Source organism: Taeniopygia guttata, chromosome 8 (genome assembly GCF_048771995.1).
Source record: "Taeniopygia guttata chromosome 8, bTaeGut7.mat, whole genome shotgun sequence".
In the NCBI taxonomy this organism is placed as follows: Eukaryota; Metazoa; Chordata; class Aves; order Passeriformes; family Estrildidae; genus Taeniopygia; species Taeniopygia guttata.
In genome coordinates this window covers 1,331,267-1,352,907 of record NC_133033.1, presented here as the reverse complement: position 1 = coordinate 1,352,907, position 21,641 = coordinate 1,331,267, and the positions used below count along the sequence as shown (strand labels likewise).

Here is a 21,641-nt window from a genome sequence, read left to right as displayed (position 1 = left end):
CCCCAGGAGAGCTGTTCAGCCTCAAAGCAGCATCACTCACTCCTGGTGTCCCGCTGATCCCACCCTGGCACTGGTTCCAGAGGGGAAGGATGAGGTGCAGGGATGTCCCCAGTGGGACACCACAGGCTCGCTCCACTCCAGGTGTGAATGGCATCACATGGCGCCCACCACGAGCTCACAATCTTTATTTTGCATAAAGCCCAGCATTTTATCCAGGCGTGAGGTTTTCCCTCCTGTTGATTCCTCTTGGCAAATTTTGATGGGAAGGAACCGCCGCATTCCAAGGTGGAGGTTAATAAAAAACCAGATGGCTTAAATACTCCTTTTTTTTTAAGCTTTGCTTTTTTGGAAAGCTCGTGCATTTTGGCAGTTCCTAATGAGGAATCTGAAATTGGACAGGGCCGGAAGGAAGTGAGGGTGTAACCTGTAGGACACACAGGCATCTTACAGTGTTCTTTGGAAACCATTCCCAGATTTGATTGACCTATAAAGTGTTTACCCGGCCAAAGTAAAAGTCATTAAATTTTTAAACCATCCCATGCCAAACATCCCAGTCCATGGCAGAATGTGCTTCCAGGTGCTGTTGAGCTTCCTGCACGGTTTCCAAAGAACTCTGCTGGGTTGCAGCCAAGCTGCCAACTCAGGGTTTTATCATCTGTCTCATGATATGTGATATTTTACTTAAACTTCTGCTCTGGGGATCATGAGAATCTCAGCTTTCCTTTACCCCCTCTCCTCTTCTCCTCTCTTTTTTAACTCCTCCTCCTCCACCCCTCCTGGCCCGAGCAAGAAAAAAGAGGATGCTGGAAAATATGAATGTTAAGTCCTGGAGGAAAAAAAAAAAACAACTGGCAGTCATATTTGTTGGACTTTAACGTCAGGGTTGTTGAGGCAGTGCTGCAGCCGCGGCGTGCTGTCCCTGTCGGGGAGTTTCTGTTTTTCAGAGATTTCCAGATTTGGCTTTTCAAAGGCTCAGCAGAGGCAGGTCGGGGCACATTTGCAGGGAATGGAGCGCCCAGCGTGTGTGCCCTGTGCTGAACCCTTCAGAGAGCCCGGGCTCCTGCCAGAACAGCCTTTGGGTGGCAGGGAGGGCTGGAAGCGGGGCTGGAATTGTGCTCCGGACCTCACCTGGGCAGCGAGGCCTTCCCGGAGCACTTCTGAAGAACCCCCCGGAGCTGCAATTGCAGCAGGATTGAGCCCTCTGCCTGCTTTGATTCCAGCTTCAAAGCAGAGCTGGCGAATAATGGATGTTGCAGTTCAGTGGCTGACTCCGAAATTTGGGGTTAGGAAGGAGGCTGGCGAAGGGAGAGCAGAGCGTGGGGAAATCTGGCTTCAGTTAAAATGGATCTGAAACTTCTTTGGGGAAGCAGAAGCCCAGAGTTTCATTTTTGGTCAGCCTGAAGTACTGCAGTCAATCCAAACTGAAGTGTCTTGATTTTGGTGTCAACTCTTTTTAATTCCTTTAAAAAACAAATCTCTGATGATGGTTTCAGTTTGAAAATCAGTTTTGTTTGGCAAGTCTGACAGGGAACTGTGTTGACGTTTGGAGAGAATCTACACCTTTTTCCAGTCAGACCCTGTTGGCTTGACTTGAAACAATTTTTTTCAAATAGCTTTTGGCCCCTCCAAAATCCAGGAATTGCTGCTGAAATTGTTGCTCAGAGTCCATGAAGTGTCCTTCAGCTGTTTCAGAGCTAAACAATAGTGACTGCAGCAGCCTCTTCCTTGCTTCAGGGTGCCAAACTGGAGGGTTTAAAGGCACATTTCTGCCCTTACCTGTGGCATTGCCTTGCAGCATTTTGACATCACTTCAGGATCCATTCCAGACTCTGTAGGGAAAAACTTTCCAGGAAAAGGCCTTGGCTGTGGGGGAGCCACCAGAGCCTGGCCCTTGCTCTTTCAGGCATATTTTGAGCAGGAAGTTGCAAAGGCAGCATGGGATGGTTCCATTTTTCCTCATTTCCAGCCCATGGCAGAGGCAGGGAGCAGCCATCTCTGGCTTTTCCTAACGGATCTGCCAGTGCTGCTCAACAAATCCTTGTGAAGTATTTGGGGTTTTTTGGGAGAATGGAAAAGGATTTTTAACTGTGGGAGCTGGCAGGGCTTGGAAAGATAAAATCCCACCTCCTGACAGAGAATTCTTTTTCCCTCTTAGGAGATCTCCAGCCACGAGTCAGCCACCTGTCTCCAGAGTGAACCTGCAAGGTACGTGTGGGATTTGGGGATGGGGCACACGGCATGGATTGCCCAGTTCTGCTCACAGCTGCTTCCCTGCCCCTCCCCGGTGCACTTCAGGGTTCCTCCTGCAAAGCTCCCAGGGGAGAGCGATTAGGCTCCAAATATTGTTATTTTAATCATTTGGTTTGGGGTTTCTGCTGGTGTATTAGCACAGGAGATGAACACGATTTTGGTTTGATAGTCATGGCCACAGTGGCTGCTGTTCTTGTGAGTCCCTGTGAGCACAGGCCTGGACAAGCCCCAGCCTATGAGCCTCCAACAGGCTCAGGCACAGCTGGGTCTTTTTTTATTCTGTTTATTTCAGTTTGTTTCCATGTGCTCTGTGTACTCAAACCTTTCCTGGGTGAGACCTCCTTGGCTTCCAGCTGGGAAGGGGGTGCCAGGGCAAGGTGGGGTGGGCAGCACCACGAGGGCTGCTCAGGCAGGATGAGCAGCAGAAGCTGATGACTTAGGACAGGTTTATTTGCTTTGACACCCGGGTTTAGCCAGGCTGAGGGGCTGTGGAACCCCGCTCAGGATCAGAGCTGGCCCTGCTTGAACTAATTCAAAGGTTGCTCTGGAGAGAAGGAGATAAGATTTGGATCAGTGCCCATTTGTAAGGTTTAATCTCAGCCTTTCCAATAATTACATGCTTGGAGGGACTAATAAAGCTTAATTTTCACAGCGTGTGTGAAGCCTGGATAAGTATCATTTCCTCTCCTGCTGTGTGTTATTTATTCTCAGGGGACACACAGAGTCCTGGACACTTCCAGGTTAGGTTCCTCCAAACTTGTTAATGGGAGATGGAAACCTCTGATACAAAACCAAAACTGGACAACACAATCTTAAACTCCTTCTCTTTCTGTCACAGCCAGCAGGAACACAGCTCATCATCTGATTAAAAGCTGGGTCTAGCAAAGCTTTGAGTTTGTGCCTGTGTGGAAAAAAAAAATAATGGAAAATTTCCTAGGCTTTCAATGGATCTGTTTATATAAGCTAGACAATATAATAATGAGGAGAGAGTGCCCTTCCAGGAATTTTTAGGTTCATTTTCTTAACACTTTCCATGGAAAAAGTTGCTCTCAACTTTGTAACACTTTGGGGATATTTCTCTACACTATTTCCAACGAGAGCTGTAGGACACTTGGTACTTCTTAGCTGATCCAAGCTTCTAATGCTGGAAATACATGAAAATTCCTTTAGTAATGAAGTGTTTGACACACAGAACTATAGAGCAAGTGCTGTGTTACCTTGTAAAGGTTGGATTTGTGGCCCCTCCAGAAAATAGCTTTTTAAGCATGAATCTTAACTGCTTTTAGGTGAAATCTTCAAATAAAATTTTTTAAATTGAGTTGGATCATTACAGCTTTGGCAAATTGTGACACCTTGTAGGTAAGAAGGAGATGCATTTTTTGAGATTAATAGGAAATTGTGTGATTTCCTACATAAAAGCAGCCAAAATTGGCATTATTGGTAGAAAATCCAGGGGTTCTTGGGTAAATTCAGGTCATTTCCTTCCTCTGCCTCTTCACAGCCACTGTCACACTGAATTCCTTTCCAGGCAGCAGCAAACAATCACAACCCTTGACTTTCTAAGGAAGTTTCCATTTAATTCAGCAAGAACAGAGATTTTTAAGAATTTTTTTTTCAGTGTTTGCACCGTTTTTTCCCCCTTTGGTGGCTTCTGCTTTGGAAATGATGAACTGAAGGAGAGACTTTCCTGTCAGAACCCTTCCAGTTCTGTGCCAGCAGCTGGGAGGATGCAGAGTGTTTTTCCTGAAGGTTTCGCAGAAGGAAGCAGTCGTGTTTTGATTGGGACCAGGCTGCTTCACATCTCTCTAGTTAAAAGACTGTGTTTGGAATGGACTGGGCTTAGATTCACGAGATTTGTGGAAGGTTGGAATTTGATTTTAACCCTCCAGTGTCACCAGTTGATTCACGGCTCTACCACAACCCACTGACATCACTGTGAGCGTCTTGTGGATGTCTCCTTTGATTTGTCATTAGTGGGGTGATTTATATCCTGTTCTGAGAAATACAGAACTCAGGGCTTAAAGCAAACGAGGCTGCATTAATAAAATTACCCTGGAGGGAGGCAAATTACATCCAGCATTTGTACTGCAAGGAATACACGCCAGCTATTTACTCCAGCTGGAATATTCCAGGATTTTCCAAGCAACAACAGCCAAATCTGTTACTGGTGTTGCATCACTGAGGACCCAGGCCCATGGTGGAATAAGTGAGCTGTGGTAAAATGAGGAAATCCTTTTTTTCTTTCATTTTCTTTAAGCAGAAAATCTTTTGGCCAGGTTTTTCCCAGGACAAGGGGCTTTGAAAGGCACTGCTGGTGTCACTGTGTATTTCAGAGCTTTCTTAACCTTGCAAGCACAGCCAGAGAAGGAAGGGGAATATGGATTGAACATCCTGTGTTTTGTCCTTGGTATCAGCTGAAGTAAATCTGGCAGATTTTTCCTGTTATTTTGTTATAACTGCAGCTCGCAGGAACGCACAAAATCACTTTTATGAATTAACTGGGAAACCATAACATGGAAATACAAAAGTCCATCAGTCCTTAATGAGCTGGGCAGGATGATGTGGGGTTCCTGCGTGGTGTGTGACTGCATCCCCAGCAGCTGTGCAGGGCCAGGGCTCAGCCCGCTCTGGGTGACAGGAACAATGAGAGACACAGTGTCACACAGTGTCCCTGAGGGCTCTTTCTCCTGAGGTTTCTTCCTCCTGTCCCCCTTTGTTTCTGCTGAGTGTGGCCTCTGCCACAGTTACTCTCAGTGACCTTTGTGCCACCTTGGGCTCAGGAATCCATCAGTGCCTTCCCTTCTCCCTCCAGCTCTCCCCTCCCCTGGCCCCAGTGAAAGGTCTGCAGTGCCTACCCAGTGGTTCAACCAATAACACCTTTAACCAGCAGCAAGTCTGGCTTTTCCTGCTTGGTTTTGTTCCTTCTTCCATATTTATTCCCTTCAGCGACCCTTATTCCCTCTGAATTAAATCACCTTTCACTGGCTGCCACCGTCAGTCCAAACCTCTCATTCTTTCACAAATTTGGTGCAAACTTTTCCCAACCTGTTTTGTTCCCACACCACCAATCCTGGTCTGGGCAGTGTTTTCCCATTCCTGTTTGATGCACTGCCACATTTAATGTCACCAGTGGTGACAGGAGCAAAGCACAGAGCTGTGGGTCAAACACCACCCAGTTTTTCCCAGACTGGGGAAGGGGGTTTGCAGAGACTCTTTTCCAGATCCCCTTGGACACTCTCAGCACTCACTAATGACAGTTCTCCTCACAATTAGTGATAGTTCTCCTCACAATTAATGATAGTTCTCACAATTAATGGCACAATATTGCTGATCTGCCGCAGCCCCAGGCTTGGGGGGTGCTGCCCTTTGGGACATGTCACCTGCAGCATTTTGGGGCTCAGGGGATTAAAGCTTTGTTCAAATTCCTCTCTGGGGATGGGAGGGAAGGGTCGGTGTTTTTCTTCCTTGTGCTTTAGCTCTGCTTTCCTGTACCTCAGCACGTTTGTCTGCACTTCTCACATGCCTTTACACGACCTCCAAACTCGTACTCTTTCATTTTTCCTGTGGGTGTAGGACGTACGCAGACTCGTGCACGAACCTTTGTGTAAAGCATAAACAAAGGCTAGATAATGCTCATGCTGCTGAGAGCCCCAAGTTTGTGTAGGAACTGGGGAGCCTTGTGCATCCAAGTGAGCTCTGGGTTACAAATATCTCCGAATCCCGAGTAATTAGCACAGAGCTGCTGCTCTTGCACCATCCTCCTCTGCTTGGCACGTGCACAGTGGCTCTGGGCACACACGGACTAGTGGATTCATTTTGAAATTCTGCTGCTTTGCTGGGACTTTGGCTGAAGATTTGACCTTTTGATTTGGAGAGCGACTGTAAAAGTCAAATGGTTGTGGTGCTTTGGGGTGCAGAGGAACCGCGAGTTCCTGAGCAGCTGAGCCCCGGAGTCTCTGGCTGCGTGCACAAACAGAGGCTTGTGAGCACCTATAGATATTATTTTTAAAGGATGCGGCGCAGGCATGATGCAGATGATTCAGAAACTAACAAAAACCGTGTAAGAAATCAGCTAGATAACGAGCTTAATGACGCGCCTGAACAGCGCTGGAGCGATTCTGTCAGATTAAAAGAGCGTTTCAAGGCCGATTTCCGAGCGGGGCCATCCCGAGGCTCTTCCCGGCTCTCCGGGAAGAGAATCCACAATTCCTGCCGGGAGTCCATTCCGCGTGTTGCGCCCGCCTGCCTCGAACACACCCCCCGAAAGTTGGACTCATGCATCTTAGTAAGTATTTCAGTTATGCTATTGACGTCAATGCAGTCATTAAATAGATTGCCGGCCCTCCCAGCAGCAAACCCGTGCCAAAGAGCTACAGGCAGACACATTTTAAAAGAAGAACATCAGGTTTGCTTTTAGCATTTGGAGAGAATAAGGGAAAGGTTTCTTCTGAAGTCACCCTTTGCAATAAGGGTGGTTTTTTTGCTTCATTTTCTAAGGCTCCTTTTCGGTGAGGATAATTGCTGTGTTTTATTGAACGCACGTTTGTTGTGTTGCTGTGTGCATAAACAGCTCCAAACGAGGATAAAAAATCATTTTTGTGCCCAGCTCTGGCTGACAAGTGACACTTGTTTCAGGTCCCCTGGCTTGATGTATTTGTGTATCGAGTGACAGGAGGCATTCGGGCAAACCTGCTTAGCCTTTGACTCCCGGAATTCTGCCGGGATTGATTTCATGACATCTATATAAGAAAATAGCCTTCATTGCTCCTCGGCAGGCTCTGAAGACACACAAGCTAATCATGACTCCATAGCAACGGATAAAAACTGTTTTCCCCTCCGCCCCACCTGTGGATGTCACATGAAGATGCTCCACGTGCTGCTGCCATCAGGAGCCTGTCACTTGTCACTCCCCGGGGCCAGCTGCCTCCTGCAGCCCTGGCTCTGCGGGACTCCCTGACATTCCCGAGGCTGCCCGGGACATTCCCAGGGCTGGAGGCACCTCTGGCCCCTTTTTCCTGTCAGGAATGGCTCTGGACAGGCTCCCCCGGGGGCTGGTGATGCCTTGGAGTGGCTGCCTGAAACAGAGGTTGGAGAAAATGAATAAAAGCAGGTATTTATTGAAGGCCCTCAACAGGCACACCTTGAGCACTCAAAAGCCTCTGAGGGCTACACCCAAGATGGGTGATGTCACGAGTTTTTCACACTTTTATAAGTTTGGTCCGTTTACATATCAGGGGTTAATCCTCCAATTACAGCTTCAGCTAATGCAGTAATTTACTCTCAGTTTGCCCCCCCAGTTCACTGCTGTTTACATCTCTCAGGGCCTGAGACATTGATGTGTCCTCCAGTTTCAGGCCTAGAGAGGAATGGTTTTGTCTGAATAAAATGGGAGAACAGTAGCTGACAGGCCATGGAGCTTTAGAGCACTAAAGCAGCACATGATCCAAAAAATATTTTCTAAAAATGGCTAAAAATTTAAAAACCATAAAAGCAAAATCCTAATGCATTAGTGGGAGCTGAGCCCTGAGGCAGCTGAGGGAGCAGCTTTGGCTGGCCAGGAGGAGCAGGGCTGCTCTGACAGCAGCAGCGATGCCTTTTGGGGGGGTCACGGAGCCAAAGCTCCGGGATTTTGGTCAGGCTGGCATTGCAGCCATGAGCCCACGCTCAGCTGGGCAGGATAAACCATCCATCCAGCCGGGTTATCACAGGGCTTTATCTGATGGCTGGCTTCCTTCACAGTGACCTGGGAGCCACAGCCCCGCGGTGGCGGGGAAGGGACCTTTGGGGTGGCACGGTCCCGTTGTGTCCCTCTGGGGTGGCAGGGGTGGCATGGTCCCATTGTGTCCCTCTGGAGTGGCACAGTCCCGTTGTGCCCCTCTGGGGTGGCACAGTCCCATTGTGTCCCTCTGGAGTGGCACAGTCCTGTTGTGTCCCTCTGGGATTGCACGGTCCCGTTGTGTCCCTCTGGAGTGGCACGGTCCCGTTGTGTCCCTGTCTCTCTCTGCTCTTTAGGGCTGGGTCAGGTCCCATTCCCAGCTGCATTGGGGAAGGGATCTTTGGGGTGGCACAGTCCCGTTGTGTCCCTCTGGGGTGGCACAGTCCCATTGTGTCCCTCTGGGGTGGCATAATCCCATTGTGTCCCTGTCTCTCTTTGCTCTTTAGGGCCAGGTCACAACTCGCTCCCAGCTGCACTGGGGAAGGGATCTTTGGGGTGGCACAGTCCCGATGTGTTGTGTCCCTCTGGGGTGGCACAGTCCTGTTGTGTCCCTCTGGAGTGGCACAGTCCCGTTGTGTCCCTCTGGGGTGGCACAGTCCCATTGTGTCCCTGTCTCTCTCTGCTCTTTAGGGCCAGGTCACAACACGCTCCCAGTTGCACAGGGAAGGGACCTTTGGGGTGACATGGTCCCATTGTGTCCCTCTGGAGTGACATGGTCCCGTTGTGTCCCTGGTTCATTCTGCTCTTTAGGGCTGGGTCAGGACCTGTTCCCAGCTGCATTGGGGAAGGGATCTTTGGGGTGGCACGGTCCGGTTGTGTCCCTCTGGGGTGGCACAGTCCCGTTGTGTCCCTTTGGGGTGACATGGTCCCGTTGTGTCCCTTTGGGGTGACATGGTCCCGTTGTGTCCCTGGCTCATTCTGCTCTTTAGGGCCGGGTCAGGACCTGTTCCCAGCTGCACTGGGAAGGGATCTTTGGGGTGACATGGTCCCGTTGTGTCCCTGTCTTGCTCTGCTCTTTAGGGCCAGGTCACAACCCGCTGCCTTTCGCAAGGGCCCTGCGGAGACAATCGGGCTCAGCCATGGCTGATACCAGCGCTGATAAAATCTGTGTCTCCTTTGTTTGCTGCACACAACCATCAGGGCTATGGGGGAGGTTCTGACAGCACAGTGCTGGCACCCTGAATCAGTTCCAGAGAATGAGAGACAGGTCCTGGAGCAGAGGGAAAAACAGCCCAAACCAAACAAAACCACCCAAACCAAACCTCCGGCAGGGCAGGCCGGGTTATTTTTGGTCACAGGGCACAGTGCCTCGGGATGACCATTGTCCCTCTGGCTGATCCTTTCTGCTTCCATGCCTCAGCTTTTCCAGGCTGTGGGAACTGCAGTGGCCTCTCCAAACCCCCCCAAACAGCTCTGGAGAAATTTCTCCTTCCTCCCTGAGGCTGAGCTCAGCGCAGAGCGTTTTGTCCTGGACACACCATGGGAGAAGCTGCATCCAGAATCCCTGTGGAGACATTCCCAGGGAAGTGCCCTGCTCAAATCCCACAGCCAGCCCCAAAGGACAAACCTGGTCCTCCTGCAGGACCTGATTCCCAGTGGAAGTTGCTTTCTTCTTGTGTTTTAAAAAGTGTTTCTGATTCTCAGCAGCCAAATTGTTTGATTCGAAGGTGGGCAGGAATTCCCAAATATTTTTTTGTATTTATTAGTCTTGGTGGGAGCAGGGGTTGGTTCCAGGTTGGAGAGGAATATGAAGAGGGGAAAGGGCTGTTCCTGAAGGACAGAATTGGAATTTGTTGTTCTCTGCAGGGACATTCTGCTCACCAAACTTAACTCTACAATTACAAAATAACAATTGCAAAGATTAAAACTCTCAGAGCTTCAAAAACCAAGGTAGAATTAAAAGAGGAAGGAAAGGGTTGCTCTGGAACTTTTCCCTCTATTCCATATGGAATTGCCTCCATTCTGATTCACGCTCAGCAGTTGCCAAACAGTGACACTGAATAATGAACATATTGATCATTTCGATGTTCAAATCACCAGAAATGTTCTGGTTTTATCGCCAGTCTCATCTCCTGATGAACTAAAAATTATTTCTGTAGCTAAGCAAGGTGTGCTAATTAATGTAACCACGATTGTGCAAGAGGGGAGGAATGTTGCACTAAGAGTTAATGAAACATTTCATTGTAACATTTGCTCCAAGAAGTGCCTGTAAATGACAGCCTTAAGGATGCTATAATTGCAATACCTTTTCTGACAGAAAGGAAACAGCTGCTAATTACTTATGTTATTAATCAAACCTGTCAGTTTATTCAAAGTTCATTCAGTTCACTGTAAATATGTATGATTACCAGCATTTAAATGTTTTAAGAAATAGCCTTTAAGAACTATTTAAATACACCTCTCCCTGTGGGATATATTCTCACATCCAAAGGTGGCATTGATTGGCTCTGCTGTGCATTGGAGCACAGAATCATTTTAGGAACTCAGAATTTAAAAAAACCCTCCAAAATCCTGCAGGGTGTTGATTTGACAATTAATATACTTTGATTTTGTAATCAGGACTGCGCCTCTGGAAGTGACAAACATGAGCCAGGAGCAGGATCTGACCCAAGGTCCATTATTCAGTGCTGAGGAACTCCATGGTTAAATTGAATTTTAAAGGAACTGTGCATTTTAATGCAGATATTCCAGTATAAATATCCTGCTGTCAGAAATCTCCCTTTCCAGGAGCAAATTAATCATCTGTGTGTGCTAAACTCCTCCACCACACCTTCACACTCTTCAAAAGCTTTCTGAAACAGACGTTTTCCCTGGACCTCAAAGGCTCCAGGTTCCAAGCACTTGGAGAGAGGCTCTGGCTGCAGATGCCAGGTCCCCTGGAGCATATTCCAGACACCCCAAAGTTTCCATTCCAAGTGGGTCCAGTCCAGTCAGACCTTTCGTGCCTCAAGCATGTGTTTAGGGAGGTTTGTCAGGCTTAGCACTTCATACCAAAATGCTTCTGAAATGTCACATTTTACAAGCAACGTCTTTTTCTTTAGATACCAGATATTAGGCTGACAAAAGGAGGAGTTGATCAGAGCAATCTTTGTGTTCTCTGAAAAAAACCAGGGGAGAATTCTGGGAAGTGGAAAAACCAGCCTGTTTTCCTGCACCTCTTCCCTCCCTCCCTGCCTCATTCCCTGTACGATTTTTACAAGAAGTGACCCAAAATCGTGTCCCTGCTGCTGCTGACTGGAGAACAGAACGTTTGGATCCATGCTGGGAGCATTTGTGCTGGTCTGGGACAGCCCAAGAGGATGTGGGATAACGTCTGTTCTGTGGGGATTGTCACTGAGCACAGCGTGGGGCCAGTCCTGCTAGGAGAATTCCAAGAATAAACACACACAAGTGCAGGGTTTGTTGGAAATGGACTTTGCTGGCATTTGACAGCTGTGAAATGTTTTCCTCCTTTTTCTTCCCAAAGATCCTCTTGGAGATGAGGACTCCAGGGAGAAGTTTCCAGTTGAATTGAAGTGTTTCTGGTTTAGGCTTTATGGGACAGAATCCCCATCCAGCTCCTCCTCAAATCCTGCTGGGCCTCCACCTGAATTCCATCTCTTTGGGCAGGGTATGTCCCAAAATTCCTGTTGCAGCTTCCTGGGTTTTAACAGGAACTTTCCAACGTTTCCATCCCCTTCCAGTGGGAACATCCCATGCAGTAAAAGCCAAAAAGCTGCTCCTCACCCTCTCTAGGTCAGCAAGGAGGGAGCCAGGCACAGATGCTGCTCACACCACATTTCCCAGCAGCAGCTGCTCCCTCTTCTGTAACACTTCCAAATGTGGCTCTGAGTGCTGCTAGAACAGCTCCTGCTGCACATTGCCTCGAGTGGGGACTCACGTGCTGAAATCACCAAAACTCTGGGAATTGTGCTGAATTTCCTGCACAGAATTCCTGAGGGTGTGAGTGACAGCGCAGACACCTGGCCAAGGCTGACACCAGGTGCCCTCTTATGCTGCTAAATGTAAGAAATTCTGGAAAATGCCTCGGAGTGTAGAACTCAGAGCAGGAAAAGTAAACGCTGGAATAATCCCCAGCAGGCCGAGCCATGGCTGACCTTCAGTGGGGAACATTTCCATTTCCATTTCCGTTCCATCTGATATTTGAACTGGAATTGGTAATAAGAGGTGCTTTTAATGCTGGCATTTTGATTTCTTTGAACTCAGATCGAGGTGCTTCAATCAATGTAATTTGAGGGCTTTAATCAGATGGATTTTGAGAGTGAAAGGCTGTTCCCAGCTCTGCTGGCTGCAGCCATTTGGGGAGTGGTTACACTTTCAAGTCTGCCCGTCATTCCTGGGTCACGTTTGTCCCCATCTGCCCCTTCCAGGCATCTCTGTGGTGTAAAAAACCTGATTTGGGTCAGGACTGACCCCAGGCATAAGGAATGTTGTCATACAGGACTTGGATTCCTCACATCTGGCTTAAATAGTCCAGATCTAGGAAAAAAAGCTTACAAATAAATTAATATCTGGTGTTCTATAATATCAAATTCTGATTATTGATAACCAGGGAATGAATCTGATGTTGTTTCTCTGGTAATTTCGTGGAAAATGCGGTCCCATGTCCCAAACACACCTTTTAAACAGCCAGGGTGTGCTGGCCTCAGCTCACAGGTGGAGATGAGCACGTGCAGGGTTTAATATGGAACATTAAAAGCTGTCAAAACAAATGATGCTGCTCTGGAGGCTCCTGCCATCTCCCTCTTCCTCCCCACCCTGTTCCCGTGGGACTCACTCCGTGATTTTCAGCAGATTATTCCAAAAGTTCTCCGTGCACTTGGGGAAGCAGAAAGGCCAGTGAATCACGAGCCGTGCAGGAGGGGGATGAATACCCAGGATTAGCACGGGGAAGTTTCAGCTCTGCTGCCACCACTGAGCATTTTGAGTTTGGGCCTTGAGGCTCACCCCAAAATCAGAGTTATGCTGTGGGGGTGAACGAAACCTGTGCGTTTTGGGGTGCCACCACCCAGCTCACATACAAAATATTGTGCATTTTTAAAAGCTGGAGGAGTGTGGATTAGGAAATTGAGGTTGTCCAAGCCCTCTGTGCTGGTTGTGCTCCCCGAGCTCGCTCTGCAATCCCAGATCCACCGATAACTCTGACTCATGGCTTCCCCCCACAGCCCAGTCACTCCAAACAGGCCATTTTTTGCAACATTCTGCATTCTTGGGTGACTCTGCTCCCTGCAGATATCCCTGGATTTCAGCTGGGGGATGACAGTCCCAGACATTTCGGTGAGAGGCAAACCCAGGGCACAAAGTTCAGCTGAGGTGAATCAGCGGGGTTGGCTTTTCCCCTTGGGTACATCAAATACCTGTTGGAGGAAAACAGATTAAAATTCCAAACTGAAGCAGGTTTTTAAGCTGCCATCCTAAAGGATAATGCTTTCAAGTAATTACATTTAGCCATGAAAAAAAGCACCATTTTGTTATATTTTATAATTAATATCATTGAAATGCTCATTCAAAATGTAAGGGGTGACTTTGTGTCCTGCCTTTCTGTGGCTTGAGCAAGGCGTGGGGACACAAAGGGTGCTACGTGTCATAAAGAATTCCTATGGATTATAGCTGGGAAGCTTCCTGAAACCACATTCTTAACTTTCATATTGAGAAACTTCAGGAAATTAAATTGAGAGGAAATAGAGGCAAATTTAGCGTTAAATGTTGACCTTTTGACCTTCCCAGGAGCCAAGGAACCTAATTTAAACAGGATTAACATTTTTCCAGTGGCCTGTTCTAGGTGGCTCAGGTGACGTGGGCATCCTTGCTCTGCCCCTTGTTTAACATTTCTGAATAATTTTCCTCATGGAGAGCTAAGAATTATTAATAAGCTTTGTCTTTTCATCCAATGCCAGTGATCAAGTGGAGCTTTTCAGGTAGATCCCGGATTGTGCTTTGAACTTCCAGGATTCATCCCTGAGGTTCCTCCTCCATTTATTTCACCACAAAGGACTTTCACTCTTGATGGACTCTTTAGACCAGAAGTTTTATTATCTCTGGGTTAAAACCTGATTTAATGGCTCCAGAGGGGCCTGGGGATGAAAGCAGCACCTGGATTTGGGGGCAGATCCAAGCGAGGACCTTTCTGCCCAACTCTTGTGAAGCGGTGACGCAGAGCACAGTTAATCCTGTGCATCTCTCAGACTTTGGGGTTGTTTTTTCCTCTGGTTGAGCTCAGATCGTTGCTCTGTGGTCTGGCTGGGGAGTTCCTTCCGTGCCGTGGGCCTCTTGTGAAAGTCATCTCGAGGTTTCAGCGGAGGAGCTTTTGGGGCGCCTGCAGGGGTGCAGGAGGTGTTTTTGCACAGATGTCAGGATGGAGGGAGCTCGGGATGGAGCAGTTTGGGATGGGGAGGGTTCAGCTGGGCGCTGGCACAAGCGGAGCCCCTCTCCAGCACAGCCAGCTCCCAGTGGGGATCCTGGGGCTGTGGCTGAGCCAGCTCCAGAGCCGGAAACCATCCAGCCACAACAGCCCAGGATGGTGCCCCACCTAATTAAGGCTGTTGAAAGGCAGGGCTAATTAGTTTAGGTGGAGCACCTCGTTAGCACAAGGATGTTGCTTCCAGGATCCAAGTTGGTTTCCCCGCACGTGTGAGCTCCCAAGAGCTCTCCCACATGTAGCAAATGAGATAATGTGGTGCCCAGGTAAGTCCCAGGTGGTACCAAGGTCGTTGCATCATCGTATCCTGAGTTTTCCAGAGCTTTCTCACACTCCTGCACTCACGTGTGCTCGGGAAGAAAACACATCTGCTCACACTGTGAAGTGTTCTTGCTGTGACCCAGCCTGGCCTCGTTAGTTGGAGGAACAAAAACACAGTGTGGGCACAGCGTGATCTGCAGGAAGTTGGGACTGGGATTTGAAATCCTCAGGCTCAGCTCTAGGGCTGCGTGGAGGCTTCCCTGCCATCCAAACCAGTGGGCATCTCCATCCCAGCCTGCAGCTCCCGGGCTCTTCTCTCTGCTCTTCGAGGACTGGGGGGAGTGAAGCTGTGCTGGGGCTTCACTGAATGTAAAAACCCATCATGACCTTGGAAATTCTGCCTTCAGCAATGCGTTCAAAGTGTGTTAAATTCCCTATGGAATATGTTCTCCTTGCAGCTCCTTCCCTTGTGTGCACTGTCCATCTCCTGCTCTCACTGTTAGACCCTGAGCAGGAGAATTCCTCTCTCGCTTCCTATTTTACCTCCTGTCCTGTGATTAAGGCAAGAATCCCCCAGGGCAACGAGGAATCAGGTGGTCGGTGAAAGGATAATGTGCCAAACCCGGAGATAAAGTTGGAACTGAGGAATCTTTCCCCTTCATTTGACAAGCCAAGATTAGATTCCACCTCTGTTGCCATTTCTGCTTCTCCCTCTCGGTGGACCGAGGAATTCCTACTATGCAGGCAAATCCCGTTCCCAGATTCCCCGGTGATAGCGCTGCTAAGTGACATCTGTCAGGATGCTTCCTGCATTTTGTTACTTCCATTTGGCACCATAAAAGCACTGTCACTTACCCCTCTGATTTGTGGCACCTCGGCTGCATTGTTCCCCGCAGGGGGAAGGACACGGGAGACGGGACTGCCTTGTGGTAAAACCATCCCACCCTACAGGAGATGCTATCTCCTGAAATCCTTCCTCAGAATGTCTCCAGTTTTCCTTCCTCGTTAGCATTTCAGATTAAACCTTTAGGCTTATCTCCACATCAGGAATTACCTCTCTGGGAAGCTTCATCAACTTCTATCAGCCACCTTTATGTGTTCTTGGTGTTCACGCCCCGGTTTTGCACCTCATTGTCATGTGAAAGGTGCAGTGGAGCTTGGCTTTGGGAATCTGGAGCTTTCATCTCTTCCTGTAGCATCTTCAAAGCCCAGCTTTGCAGGGCTGAGTACAATTGGACACATTAAAACACACAAAATGAGTATAAAAGTGCTTTTTGGGTTTAATTCAGGAGCAAGACATTTATTAGCTGCTCCTTTCCAAGAGTTCCTGATGCTCTGTTGGAGATGGGAGAGGTGTTTATCGTGTGGGAATGAAGATTCCTGGTGAAACACCTTCTACAATGGTCATCACAGCTCAGGTCCTTCACTCCCAGCAACATTTGGGATCTTGGAAAGACAATACTTGGGTAGCCCCATCTCTGCATTTTTTAAGGTGTCTGTGGGGCCATCCCAGGGTCTCCCTGAAAAACCCCAGCAACCCCTCCATCAGTTCCGAGCTTCTGGGTTTGGATCCAGCTTATCCCAGTGCCTTTCCCAGCTCCTGATGCCTCTTCCATGGCATCCTCCTCTCCCAGAAGCAGCATCTTCATCCTCTCCTGATGCCACCGAAGGAGTGGCTCCGATGGGAAGCGCCATTCCCACCAGGCCTGGCCAAACCCAGCGGCTTCTCCAGCTCCGGAGATAACGAGCTGTGCACTAATTGCTGGGCAATTCTGGCTCCTCCAGCAGTCAGTGTGCTGCCAGGGAGCTGCCAGCCCGTGCTGGTGGCCTCGCTGACCCAATTCTCATGACCTGGGTGGTGATCCACCACCCCGAGCACTCAGGACTCTGCAGGTTTGTCCAGTTCTGCCCTAACCCGCTTCCCCCAGCTTGGCTCCTGCTCCGGGCTGACCTCTGGGGATGAGCTCCTGGAGTGCTTCACTTCTGCTCCCAAACTCCATGGGGGCCCCCAGGGCTGATGTCCTGCTGCTCACCCCGGGGTGGGTCACAGGAGCTGGGATCAAACCGGGACTGGGCAGCACCAGCTCTACATCAACTCCTCTGTTTGCTGCCCAGGCCTTCCACTCCCACCTGAGCTCAAGACTGTCATTGTCATGAGATTAATTTCATCCCACTTCAGCCACCTAAAAATTATAGGCCAGTCTTAAGTGATGGCTGCTTTTTGAAGAAAAGCTGAGGAGCAAACCATCCTGTTGTGCAGGAAGATCAGGAATTCCAGTGGAAGCCAACTCGGTGAAGCAAGGAGCTTCTCAGAGAGTCAAAATGCAAGAAAAGAGCAGCCAAAGAGTGAGAAAGACTGGGAACAAGGGAGGCATGGAAAAATTTGGGCATGGGAGAGGGTGTTGGGCTGATGGAGCTGTGAGTGGTGAGAGGACTCCAGTGGGGGTATGGATCAGGGAAAGAAAATACAGAAAACAGTGTTGATCCATGGGTGAAACAGCCTAATGATAGTGGTACAGGAAAGACCAAAATAGGCAGGGGTTTGTTTGCCTTAGTCTTCATCCCCCAGCCTGCTTGGGAAGATAAGGGATGGAGGACAAGGAGGGAGCAGCTGGCTGGGGACAGCCTGGAGGAGGTGGAGGTGTCCAGGCCCACATCATTGGACAAGGGTCAGGCTGGAAAAGCCGTGAGGTCAGTGTGAGTCGCTCATGAAAATTGTGCTGCTTAGAAAGATGACAACAGGAAAAAGGTGCATCTTTGAGAAGGGTGGAGCAGATATGGGGAACTGGGGGCTGGTCAGACTCTTCTCATCAGCGAGAGGTCACTGAGGTTTTCTCCTGGAGTCAAGAAAGAAAGCTGGGAACGGTGGATGCAGATTTGCCAAAGCAAATTGTGTTGGAGAGGCCCCACCTCCTCCTCCAAGGGCTGGAGGGTGGGACGTGGAGGGCTGTGGGTGGGTGTGGGGAGCACTTGGGCACCTTTCCCACAGCATTCCCACCTGGCAGGGCTGGGCATGGCTGGGGATGAAGGCTGCTGGTGGCTGATGATGGGGAGGCTGTGGGGCATCCAGCTGGTGCCCAGCAGGGATGGTCCCACTGCGGGTGGGAGGTGACCTCTGGGGTCCCTTGCTGTGGCTGGGGCAGTGAGCAGAGTGGCAGCACCTCTGGAGGGTGATCCAGCCCATCCTGGGGGACTGGGAATAGACCAGGATCACCCCTTGGAGCTCCCAGGCTCTTTCCATGCGGTGTGGGGAGCTTGGTGATGAACTCAGGGCTGGCTAAAGATAGCCCAGCTGGGCCCCACAGCAGTGGCATTGCTCAGGCTCAGGTCCTGCTCGGGTTACCCTGCAGCTGGCCCGGCTCAGGGCTGGGGCTGTTGACTCAGAAACATCACTGCTACTATGGCACTGAGGGGCTGCTCCTCTTCTCCCCTCGCTGGGAGCCTTCTTCCTTCCTGGGATGCTGCAGCCCTTTGGTTTTCTGGCATTCCCTGCATCCAGGAGGTTTTTCTTCTCCTTTTCATCCCCCACAGCAACAAAAGCTGGGGCTTCTTCCTTCTTGCAACCATTTTTGTGGCATTCCCTGCATCCAGGAGGATTTTCCTTCTCCTTTTCATCCCCCACAGCGACAATGCTGGGGCTTCTTCCTTCTTGCAACCATTTTTGTGGCATTCCCTGCATCCAGGAGGTTTTTCCTTTTCATCCCCACGGCAACAAAGTTGGGGCTTCTTCCTTCTTGCAACCATTTTTGTGGCGTTCCCTGCATCCAGGAGGTTTTTTCCTTCCCCTTTTCATCCCCCACGGTGACAAAGCTGGGGCTTCTTCCTTCTTGCGACCATTTTTGTGACATTCCCTGCATCCAGGAGGTTTTTTCCTTCTCATTTTCATCCCCACAGCGACAAAAGCCGGAGGTTCTTCCTTCTTGCAACCATTTCCTGCATCCAGGAGGTTTTTCCTTCTCCTTTTCATCCCCACAGCAACAAAAGCTGGGGCTTCTTCCTTCTTGCAACCATTTTTGTGGCATTCCCTGCATCCAGGAGGTTTTTCCTTCTCCTTTTCATTCCCTGTGGTGACAAAATCTGGAGCTTCTTCCTTCTTGCAACCATTTTTGTGGCATTCCCTGCATCCAGGAGGTTTTTCCTTCTCCTTTTCATCCCCACAGCAACAAAGCTGGGGCTTCTTCCTTCTTGCAACCATTTTTGTGGCATTCCCTACATCCAGGAGGTTTTTTCCTTCTCATTTTCATCCCCACAGCGACAAAAGCCAGAGCTTCTTCCTTCTTGCAACCATTTCCTGCATCCAGGAGGTTTTTCCTTCTCCTTTTCATCCCCACAGCAACAAAGCTGGGGCTTCTTCTTTCTTGCAACCATTTTTGTGACATTCCCTACATCCAGGAGGTTTTTCCTTCTCCTTTTCATTCCCCACGGTGACAAAGCTGGAGCTTCTTCCTTCTTGCAACCATTTTTGTGGCATTCCCTGCATCCAGGAGGTTTTTCCTTCTCCTTTGCATTCCCTGTGCCTTGTCTTGGTGAGACATCTCCTCCTGCTTCCCAGAATCTTCCAGTTTGAACCTGGATGTGTCCTGGATGTTCTTGGCGAGTGCTGTTTAATCACTGCCATGACGTCTGGAGCCGCTTTTCTTTGGGCTGAGTTTTCCCAGCAGCTGGAATGGTGTGTCCCAGAAAGGACCTGTCTTTAATTAGGGAGCTTAGAATGCCAGGCTCCTCAGCAATCCAACCAAAAAGTTCATTTTTCCTGCTCGCTGTTGTTTGGAAAAGAGAAAAGAAAATAAAAATGTCCCCCAAAATCTTGGCTGTATTTTGCCAGAGGCTGTAGCTGATGTCAAAGACTCTCATCCCCAATTTCAGTCTCCCACATTATTCCTGGCAGCTCCAGCTCACTCATTTCCTGGCATTTTTCGCAATTAGCAGTGGAAAGCTTTCACTTCATTTTTTTGTCTCTATCTCCCCCTCTCATCTCTGAACCCAGCCTGAATACAGGCCCCATTGTTCCTGCAGCTCTGGAACCCCAGTTAGGATTTCATCCACGTTCCCCCACAGCTGGATCTCCTCCAGTGCCACCTCCTCACTGACCCCCACCAGTGGCTTTGCCAGTTCATCCCATCCCTCTCTCCGCAGGGATTTCACTTCCCAGGCCTTTCTGCCCACATCCATCTATTAATGCTGGCTAGCAGAGCAACAAATCTACATTTCCAAAGTACTTTTTTTGTGGAAAGAATAACCGTGAGACAACTCTGCTCTCATTTGCATGCAGTGCCCATCCCCAGCTCCTGCTGAGCTCGGGCACTCTCTGGCCTCACTGCACAGCCAACAAAGAGCCTTCCTCTCCCTGCCACCTCCCCTGCATGCTGCAGGTGTGAGAAACCCGAGAGGGTGCTGGAATTTGTGCGTATTGGTGATTCTGAGATTGTAGAAAGTTTCTGTCTTTTTGCCTCGTTGCCAAAAAAGAAGCCATAATTCGTCTGTGCTGTTTCTAAGGTTGTTTATTTTTGCTTATTTATAACATGTTTTGCTGCCCTGCTGCAGGTTTGTCTTGCAGGGCAGTGTGTGGGGCTCTGCCCTCAGTGGGATGGTACAAACATTATATACTAGAAACTACGTGTACTATATTTACAATAATGTGCTAATATTTATCATTTATGTTGAACAGTGTGTTTCTAGCTTAAACTAATAGAAAAATGCTAACATCACCAAGAACATGGAGGTAAGGAAGAAGAAGGAGGAAGAACAGGATTAGGCTTACTTTTCTCTATCTTAGAACTCTTGACCCTTATGTATAAAGTAAAACCCCCCTGTATAGGTACTAAAACCCCCTTGTACAATACTAAAAAATTTTTCTCTCTAATTTGTGACTACTTTTACTATATTATCTAACTCTCTGTGACCGCTTGTTCCACCTTCAAAGTTGGTAACTCATTCCATGGTTCAAATTCAAGATCACAGCTGTTTTTAGCTGCTTGCCAGGGTCTAAAATGCTTTTGACTAAGGCCTGGAACTTCTGAAAATGTCTGAGGGACATTTTGAGTTCCGACAAGAGGGGACAGCTCGAGTGACTGGTCGGACTGGAGTCCCAAAAATACGAGGAGGGGAGAAGGGCAGGCTCGTCCATTTGTTGGGGAGTTGCTCAAGAGCGCCGTGGCTCCACCTGTTCTGCGGGCGCTGGGGCTCCGAGCCTTTCTGAGCACATCTGCACTTATCTTTGCAGAAGATATAATTAGGCTGCCATGGGGTGGTGGGGAGGAGGGGCAGTGCAGCTGAAGGTTCCCATGGATTTTGCTCGCTCCTCATTCCAGCCCCACTCTCCAGAGGCTGTAGGAGCTGAGGGAGGGAGCGCCTTGGGAGCTGGGGCTGGGTGGTGCTGCTGGATGCAGCTTGAGTTCCAGTCACACCTTCCCAATCCATCACACCTGCTTGCCAATCCCACCTTCCTGTGTGCTCCTGTGGCTCCTGTGCTTGGGAGAAAAATCTGTTCCCTAGATTCGTTGGATATTGGAAGGTGCATGGGGGATCTGATGCCTCAGGTTTGGCTTTTATATTTTCACATTCTGAGCTGCTTCAGTGTGTGGGTCTGGGGCTTCACATCAGGGGATGCTGAGCTCTCTGCACAGAGCAGGGACACAAAACAATTCCTGCTCCAGCTGGGCACCAAGGACAAATGATCCAAATCTCAGCCCAGGAGCACAAACCCCGTGGGCTGGAGAGAGAAAAACAAGCAGGCTGGGACTGCCTGGGCTGAAGCTGGAATGGGACAATGAACTCCAAGGTGCCAATGGAGCAGAACTGATCCCAGGGAGAGCCCCCGGGAGCGCTCGTGCATTTTGGGGCCATTTTGGTTCATTTGGGTGCAGCCCTGGCTGGGCTCTGGTGCTGCCCAAGGTGGATCCATGGAGGAGATGCTTTAATAAATCCCTGCTTTATTCTGTGACTCTGCCCAGCTCTGCTCTAGGACAGCCTGCACAAGGCATCAGATCTGTAAAA

General features: G+C 49.2%; 1 protein-coding gene across 3 annotated transcripts in view; it reads left to right on the top strand.

Annotated features, from left to right (window-relative positions):
- The window catches only part of PDE4B (phosphodiesterase 4B), a 174,225-nt gene that overhangs the window by 118,472 nt on the left and 34,112 nt on the right, over positions 1-21,641 (top strand). For all 3 annotated transcript variants that reach the window (XM_030278531.4, XM_030278532.4, XM_030278533.4), the window contains one exon: positions 2,156-2,205. In XM_030278531.4, coding sequence (XP_030134391.4) covers positions 2,156-2,205 — 50 coding nt within the window. The remainder of the gene's footprint in view (positions 1-2,155; positions 2,206-21,641) is intronic.